The following is a 9,259-nucleotide window of genomic DNA, read 5'->3' as shown; positions in this document are numbered from 1 at the left end:
AGGCAGGTGAAGTAATTGTTTAAAAAATTTATTTATTTATTTGGCAGAAGGGGGAGGAGAGAGATTTATCTTCCAACCTCTGGTTCACTCTCCAAATGGCCACAACAACCAGCACTGGGCCAGACTGAAGCCAGGAACCAGAAACTCCATCTAGGTCTCCTACATAGGCTGCAGGGGCCCAAGTGCTTGGGTCAACATCTGCTGCTTTATGAGGTGCATTAGCAGAAGCTGGGTTGGAAGCAGAGCTACTGAGGCTCAAGTTGGCACTTGAAATGAGATGCAGGGGTCCCAAGCAGCAGCTTAACCAGCTCTGCCACCATGCAAGCCCCAGAAGACGTCATTTGAAGAGGTTTAAGGGACAAGATCAGATTTTAGCTTTTTAAGTATTTATTTATTTGGAAGGCAGAGTTACAGAAAGAGGAGAGACACAGAGATCTTCCTCCCTCTGGTTAATTCCACAAATAGCTGCAATGGCTGGGGCAGGAACAGGCCGGAGCCAGGAGCCTGGAACTCCATCTGGGTCTACCTTGGGCATGCTAGGGGTCCAAGCACTTGGGCCATCTTTTGCTGCTTTTGCAGGCACATTAGCAGAGAGCTGGACTTCAAGTTGAGCAGCTGGGACTTGAACTGGTGTCTATATGGAAACCAGCATTGCAAGAGGTGGATTAACCTGCTGCTCCACAGTGCTGGCCCAAGATTTTAAGCTTTACTGTAGTATAATTGTCATAAAATTAATTGCACTTATTTAAGGTGAACTTGATACATTTTACTACATCAGTGAAACTGTTATCACACTCAAGAACATGAAAACTATTGCACAACACATCCAAAAATAACTTTTACCTAGAAAATATAAAGTGCTCTTATACTTCAATAGTAAAAAGACAAACTATCCAATAAAAAGAAGCAAAAGATTTGAATGATCACTTCACCAAAGAAGGTATACAAATTGTAGAAAAGCACATTTAAAGTAGTTGAACATCATCAGTCACTCAGGATCTAGCATGGTAGAAGGACTGGAGGTCAGACACAGCTGAAGGAAGAAGTGCTAAGAGGTTATTGCTATGAAATTAATAAAAGCCAATGATTTCTTGAATTAAGAAGCTAGTTGTAGAGAAGGGGAAGCATGACAAATTAGCGAAATATCCAAGAAGCAAAATAGACAGATTTTGACCTTGGGTTTTATTTTAGAGGGGAAAGTATTAGAAACAATTCTGAGATTTTTGGCTTATGCAGTTGGGTGGAAACTGGAAGAAGACCCTGTGTGGGGAAAGTCTTTGAGTTTTGAGTTTATATTGAATAAGCATCTTTGAGATGCCAAAGTAGAAGCAACGCAGCTGGCCGCTAGCATACAATGTGTTCTGAGCATTGCTTGTGCACAGAGTGGAAATTCTGTGAGCTGAAGTTGAAATGGGACAAGAGAGAGAAAAGCAGGGATTTCCAGGTCAGATTCTGGCCTGTGTCCCCATGAGAGCTCTTCACTGAGTCTACACTTTCGAAAATGGAAGATTCTCTGGGTAAACAATACTTGGAATATTGTATGTAAACCCTTAAGTATTTTGTCATTCTTGGGATACCCTGAGCCAGAGCAAACTGAAGCCAAGACTCTGCTGATTCCCACTGCTCCTCTAACTTTTGCTTGCTCTTCCCCCACCATTGCTAACTCCCAACAAGGACACAGATTGTATTTATGTAGATTTGGCCCCAGGACATCCAAAGGGCGCAATAGTGCAGCTCATTTAAAATCTTACAAAATAGTCTCTGCGCAGCTTTTCCACATGGATTCCACAATGTGTTAATAGAGAGGGAAAAAAGAGCTTTCTTTTCCTCATTTTTGTGCCTCATTAGCGAATCCTCACAGTGCACTTCCTTAGGTCCCATTATGATCCCAGTCTGGTTTTCACATTCTGAGAAAGGACAATGGTATCTTCAAATTTCACTCAGTTTGTGATGAGAAGGGGCCAACATGAGTGGGCTTCCCATTGATTCTCCTTCAAAGTAGCCTGGGAGCAGTACACACGGAGGCAAAGCTTTGACACCTCCTCCCTCTTCTCTTTTCCAGCTTAGCAAATTCTACCCAGCACTTTACACTCTCTGTGCATGTGAGAGAAAATAAAGTACACTGTTTGGCTTCTTTTGTGTGAAAAGGCTGCCATTTCAGTGCTTTTCTCATTTGTAAGCAGCTTTGCCGTGAACGGAAATCAATCTGAATGTCCTATTGTGCGTCTTGCTTCTTTCCTCACAGTCTCAGATGGCCTTTGCCAAGTTTTTTTTTTTTTCCCCCTGAACCAGAAAGACCCTCTCTTATTTTCCCCTCGCTGCCTCCAGCCCCATTGAATCCCTGTAGAGCTTTCTCAGGCAAAAGGACAGCTGTGTCAAGACGGGGAGGAACTCGACCTACTCTGCTAACCCAGTGGCCTGAGCCAATCACGAAGAGATCTGGAGTCTTCCTTCCCATCCCCTCCCCCTGCGACAGCCTACTGGAAAGAGGGACGCTGGACCCGGCGTGTTTGCAATTCTAATCATTGGCTTTTTGCCCAATTCTTTTCCAAATAAGAAGGCAGGAGCTGCAGCTGAGGCGCAAGGGGTCTTCTAATTGCAGTGGACTTCAGTGGAAGATCCTCATTTGTCTCTTACTTGTTTTCAAAGCAAAACAGGGGAAAGAGCCAGGATGGTGGAAGCTTTCTGTGCTACCTGGAAACTGACCGACAGTCAGAACTTTGATGAGTACATGAAGGCTCTCGGTAGGTAAAAACAAGGCTTGCTCTTCCGTTCTAAACCGGCAGTTTCAGCTAGTTGCAGGTTCCTTTTTTCCTTTTTTTTTTTTTTTTTTCCTTCTCACCCATCAGGTTGGCAAGACACAGAGTACATTGTCCTAATCGGATACTAGGCCATGCATTTCCCACTGAATGGATTTGTAATGTGGCATTCCACAGCTTTCTTGCCCAGGGCCAAATAACAAAGCATTTGATAGTCTGTGGAGGATATGGAGCTTGTGTGACTTTTCTGTTTTTCTTCAGCTTCCACTTATTATTTGTACTCAATGGGCTAATCATTAATCACTGGCGCATGATTGGCCCATTAATCATGCTCTAAGGAAATATACCTGTGGAATCTGGGGTCCAAGATCAGATTTGAGCTATTCGTGAGCTATTCTGGAAGCTGCTGTTGACTGTCCTGGTTCCCTTTGCTCTTTTAGGTGTGGGCTTTGCCACTAGGCAGGTGGGAAACGTGACCAAACCAACAGTGATCATCAGTCAGGAAGGGGACAAAGTGGTGATCCGGACTCAAAGCACGTTCAAGAATACAGAGATTAGTTTCCGTCTGGGTGAAGAGTTTGATGAAATCAGTGTAGATGACAGAAACTGTAAGGTAAGAAGCTGTTACTTCTCTGGATTGGGGACCCGGAGGAGGGAATAAAAAGATGAAGATTCCTAGTGCATTTTCTTCAGATGCTGGGAAGTGGAGCATGTTTTCAGTATTTCAACTCAGGGAGTAAACCACTAGCATTAGCATTCTAGTATGCATGTGTTAGGTTCTGAACAGTGAGCCACTGCTATAGCCCTAGTTTCAAATTTTTTTGTTTCTTATTATGCATTTGTCACATTTGATAATACTTCAGACTTGTAATTCAGAGAACACTTTTTTGCATCTAGGACACATTTCAAATTACGATTATTGGACTTCAGTGAATATAGAAGTAGCAAAGGCTGTGGTGCCTATAATAGGATAGTTAGTTGATCATGATTCACTCAGTTATACAACTCTGAAAAAGTATGTCATTGAACTTCCATATCAAAAATCTGACTTGTACCTACTGCGATGTTTTGCATCTTCTTGTTGTTCTCAGTCTGTTATCAGCCTGGATGGAGACAAACTTGTTCATGTACAGAAATGGGATGGCAAACAAACAAATTTTGTAAGAGAAATTAAGGATGGCAAAATGATTGTGGTAAGTAACGGTAGCTTCCCACTCCTCCTTGGTTTTCACCCCTTCCCACCACCTTCTCCCCTCATTTCCCTTCCTTCCTGTGCTTTTCTCCCTTCCTCCTTATCTCCCTTCCTTCTCATCCTCTTTCTTTTTTATTTAATAACTTTGCATCAATAGGAAGTTTAAGCATTTACCAAACAGCGAAAATAAAAAGATCCTAATTTTTTCCTTAATGCAGCTTCTTGATTGAAGAAAAAGAAAAATTCTATTTCCTGTAGTTAAACAAAATGCTTTCATTGATTTGCCCAAAATTATGGGTCAGATAGTTTGTAGGATTACTATAGATGTTGAAGTCTAAAATAAAAATTAAAAAGAAAACCAATAATCATGAAAACAAATATATATAATAAGAACAAAGTTTACTGAACTTCAGAAAATTTATAGCTATTATGAATAAAAGATCTTTCAGTGTTTAAAATTTTGGTTTATGAAGGCTATACAAGTTCGGTGTAGATAATTTAGAATATAACGGAAATATAACAAAAGAAATACCATTTCATCTCTTTAGAGAACCAGTTTTTCAAATTTTCTTCATATATTTATTTTTATTTGAAATGCAGAAAGACAGAGAGAGTAAAATAGATTCACAGAGAGAAAGAGAGAGATCTTACATCCAATGATTCACTCCCCAATTGCCTGCAAAGGCTAAGGCTGGGCCAGGCCAAAGCTAGGAACTAGAAACTCAGTTCTGGTCTCCCATGTAAGTGGCATGGGCCTAAGTACCTCAGCCATCACCTGCTGCCTCCTGTGGTATACGTTAGCAGGAAGCTGGTATCCAAAGGGGAGCTGGCACTGGAACTCACCCACTCTGAGTTGAGTTGTGGGTGTCCCAAATGGCATCTTATCCCCTTCACGAAACACCTGCCCCGATAGAATAACTTTGATGTATCTTCCTTCCAGTTTCCTTCCCCTCCCCACCTCCATATTCCTCCCTTACCCTCCCCATCCCTTCCCTTGTCTTCCTTTTTGCAATGCATAAGATGTCAATGCATACATGTTCCATACTTGGAAGGCATGGAGAATTTATAATTTAGAAAATAACTGACAAATAATTTCTATAATGACAGTACACAGTAGCATCACAAACTGGAAAAGATGTTATGCCTTGATCTAGCCATTCTCAGACACATTCTGTAAACAGACTTGTGATGCTCTGATGATACTGACGTAGTCAAGTAGGCTTGTTCCCTCTTTGAGGGTGAGAGGATAGTTTACATACTGCTTTAAAGATAATAGTTGAGGCCGGCGCTGAGGCTCACTAGGCTAATCCTCTGCCTTGTGGCGCCGGCACACCGGGTTCTAGTCCCTGTCGGGGTGCCGGATTCTGTCCCGGTTGCCCCTCTTCCAGGCCAGCTCTCTGCTGTGACCCGGGAGTGCAGTGGAGGATGGCCCAAGTGCTTGGGCCCTGCACCCCATGGGAGACCAGGAAAAGCACCTGGCTCCTGGTTCCTGCCATCGGATCAGCGTGGTGCGCCGGCCACAGCCCGCCGGCCGCGGCTGCCATTGGAGGGTGAACCAATGGCAAAGGAAGACCTTTCTCTCTGTCTCTCTCTCTCACTGTCCACTCTGCCTGTCAAAAAAAAAAAAAAAAAAAGATAATAGTTGAATAATAGTTGAAATGACTTTCAATGCTGCTTTTAATAAAAGCTTAATATTGTTTCCTTCTCTTCCCATATATTACTGTAATCAGAGTTGTTACAGATCAAACAATTCATACTCCTTTTTGCTTGTGGAAGTTAAGTGTGAGGAGCAGATAGTTTACCTGTTAAAGTATGTTTGTCCACATTTTTCTTCAATGATCAACAAAAAAAAGGGTTCATTTGTTGTTGTTTTAACATATTCACTTTTTTAAAAAATATTTATTTTAAAGTCAGAGTTACACAGAGAAGAGAGACAGAGAGTCTTCCATCCTCTGGTTCACCCCCCAATTGGCCACAATGGCCAGAGCTGTGCCGATCCAAAGCTGGGCTCCAGGAGCTTCTTCTGGGTCTCCCATGCAGGTGCAGGGGCCCAAGGACTTTGGCCATCTTTTTTTTTTTTTTTTTTTTTAAGATTTATTTAGTTTTTTGAAAGTCAGAGTTACACAGAGAGAGAAGGAGAGAGACAAAGAGACAGAGAGATAGGTATCCCATCCATTGGTTCACTTCCTTATTGGTCACAACAGCCAGAGCTGGGCCATTCTGAAGCCAGGAGTCAGGAGCCAGGAGCTTCTTCTGGGTCTCCCACATGGGTGCAGGGGCCCAAGAACACGGGTCATCTTCTACTGCTTTCCCAGGCCATAGCAGAGAGCTGGATCAGAAGTGGAGCAGCTGGGTCTTGAATCAGCACCCATTTAGGATGCTGGCACTGCAGGCAGCGGCTTTACCCTCTATGCCACAGCGCCGGCCTGAAAGTATTCATTTCTCAGATTCAATCTGAAGTGCCCCTCCATTGCTTTTACTATTGTTTTCCTCTCCTGAATACAAAAAGTGGATAGCTCAAATTTGCCATTTATGACTGTGATCAGGCAAGATTGAGTTCATAAGTGGAGATTAAATCAATGGATGACAGTGGCATATGCTGCCTGATACCTGAATGTAATAAGCACAGAAAACCTCTCACTGTGTAAAATGGTTTTATAGAAATTCTTCAAGTTGGATTTCACATTGGGATAGTAGAACCAGTGTTACGTATCATATCTACTTAACTGCCTAGGTTCATGAAGGCTAAAATATGACAGTTTCAAGTAATGAGAACATTTGTATAGTCACATTTTCCTTCATATTTTGGAACAGGTTATTCCAAATTCCAGTAACTTAAATTATTATTCTAAAAACTGTTCAAAATTTATATAGACTATGAATTGAAAACTGTTGTGAAAACCCATTATAAATCTCACTTACAAAGCAGATAGCTAAGAATACAGTATAGATACTCAATTCCAGGTACATGAACTATGTAATCTTCTTATTCAGTCATTAAATATAAGGGTTTCTTTTTGTTCAACAAGCAAAGTTTATTCAGTGATTAATGTTTATAAATTTCATTGTTTTGTATAATACTTAAGACATATATAGATAGTCTTTGAAAATTCAGTACTGATACTCATGTAAAAAGATTTAATTATCTTTTGAATGTTTCAGACTCTTACTTTTGGTGATGTGGTTGCTGTTCGCCACTATGAGAAGGCATAGAAAAGTTCCTGGTGTGGACGAAGTTTTTCTGTATTTCGGTTTACTGAAGTCTCAGTGCTGTCCTGTTACAGCAAGGCTGACCAATACTTGGAAGGTTAACCTTGGTGTGGAGGTAGAAAATGGTGATTTAAAAACTTGTTACTCCAAACAGCCAGTCCAGTTTTGATATGAAAATATATCATGGTTTATAATTTGCATTGAACTTTAAAGTCACTTTTTTATAAAGAATTGAATACATTGTCTGTTTTTTTTGTAATGCAAATAAATTCAGAATAAAAATCTTACATGTTAATATAATGCTGTTGCTTTTCATATCATTAATATCTTAGGAATTGTATATTGGAGAGTTTTAAATAAAATAGTCATTCTTATCACATGGAGAAAGGCTGGAGAAGTTAGCACCTTGTTTAAAACACCAATTTTAAAAACATAAGCAGAAACCTCAGGAAATGTGAAGATGCCACAGTTTTGGTTGAGACTCTCATGAACAATTTGTTATGATTAAATTAATTTGGCGAGCGTGTTCAGTTTTGGAAATGACTTTTTGCAATTAGAAACAGGGACCCTAAAGGAAAAAAAAATGGATAATCTTCAAAAAGTCTTGTGAAGACATATTCAAAATGGCATATATATATATATATATAAAAATTTCTTATTGAAAGAGAAATAAGGGAAGGAAGTTCATTTTATTCTAGACTGTTAAAATGAGTTTCCACACAACTAACGTGAGCTAGTGTAAGTCAATAAAAGTGCTAAGAAGAAGTGCATGAAGAGTGTGCATAAAAGCATTCAAGGTACTTTTTTTTTTTTTTTTTTTTCTGGGAATGGGGAGTGGGTGAGAGGGTTGAGTGACTGGAACTGAGCTAACCAACCAAACTAAATATTTGTAACTGTCTAGGGTTTGTATGTGTAAAGTAGAAACAAAGACATAATATTTTGCACTGCATAGTTTACAGAATGCTTTTTATAGATTTTGTCAACTGCACAGCACAAAACAAGTTAGGTATTACTATTAATTTTCTGATGAGGAAATTAAAGTTTAGGTTTGTCTGTCCAAGTCCTCGTGACTAGCAAATAATATTATGAGCTGAAAACCTTGCATTTTTTCCTTTATTTTTCCTTTACTCAATACTTCAGTTAATTTTTCTTCTGAAACAAAAATGCCATACTTTATTTTTCCTGATTATTCCTAAAGAAATATTTCCTCTATTAGCTCCTGGGAGCAAACATGGTAAATATTATTCAGGAAAAATATACAATATTCATTTTGAATCAATAGTGAATTCAGTGAGTGTCATAAGTTAATTCAAGGTCCAATTAACTCATAAATGTAAAATACGAGAAAACTTTTTTTACCTTAGATAATTCACTGTAGCAATATTATCACCTGACAATTGTGGCATAAGTTGAATGTCCCTTATCTGAAATGCTTGAGATTAAAAGTGTTTTATATTTCAGAATATCTATGTATATATAATGAGTTGCCTAGGTATGAGACTCAAGTCTAAATATAAAGTTCATTTATGTTTCATACATGTGTATACCTTATATTCATAGCCTGAAGACACAAATTTATAAAATAGCTTCAGTGTGCCTGTGTTTTGACTAAGATCTAGCACATCAGGTCAGCAGTGGAATTTCCCCTTTGTGTACTCAAAAAATTGGGGATTGGGACAATAGTTTTTGGGGGGTTAGTAATACTCAATCTGTATTTTATCATAGTGTAGGATAGAGAAATATAAAGTACAGTTATAAGATTTCACATTTGAATATTCAATTATTACCACCAAGAATATTGGTTATCTAGTTAAGTCACCGCTGGGATATAGAGTCTACTGCTTCTTTAAAAATATGAAAGAGAATATAGACTGGTTTTGCTCCAATTGTCACAACAGCCATCACCCCCGATTTTGGGAGACGTTACTCAGTTCTTGGTGATTCTAGTGGAAGCTCAGATTCTGACCTGTTAGAAAAGAGACAAAGCCAAAGAAGGGGTTCTATCCTCAACTCATTACAGTAAGACCAAATCACCTCCAATTTGCATTAATGTTCCTAACTATCTCACAGAGTGAAGAACACAAGCTTTTTGGGTGGC

General features: G+C 39.5%; 1 protein-coding gene across 1 annotated transcript; it reads left to right on the top strand.

The window, feature by feature from the left end:
- The first annotated feature begins 2,339 nt into the window (after nucleotides 1-2,339).
- Nucleotides 2,340-7,461, top strand: FABP7 (fatty acid binding protein 7). The gene is made up of 4 exons (XM_002714798.5): nucleotides 2,340-2,744; nucleotides 3,200-3,372; nucleotides 3,851-3,952; nucleotides 7,114-7,461. Exons 1-4 carry the CDS (start codon nucleotides 2,672-2,674, stop codon nucleotides 7,162-7,164), a joined length of 399 nt encoding a protein of 132 aa, XP_002714844.1. The 5' UTR covers nucleotides 2,340-2,671; the 3' UTR covers nucleotides 7,165-7,461.
- The last annotated feature ends 1,798 nt before the right edge of the window (nucleotides 7,462-9,259 follow it).

Source organism: Oryctolagus cuniculus, chromosome 5, assembly GCF_964237555.1.
Source record: "Oryctolagus cuniculus chromosome 5, mOryCun1.1, whole genome shotgun sequence".
NCBI lineage: Eukaryota > Metazoa > Chordata > Mammalia > Lagomorpha > Leporidae > Oryctolagus > Oryctolagus cuniculus.
Note: the sequence above shows the minus strand (reverse complement) of the source record. Positions and strands in the feature narration are given on the sequence as shown.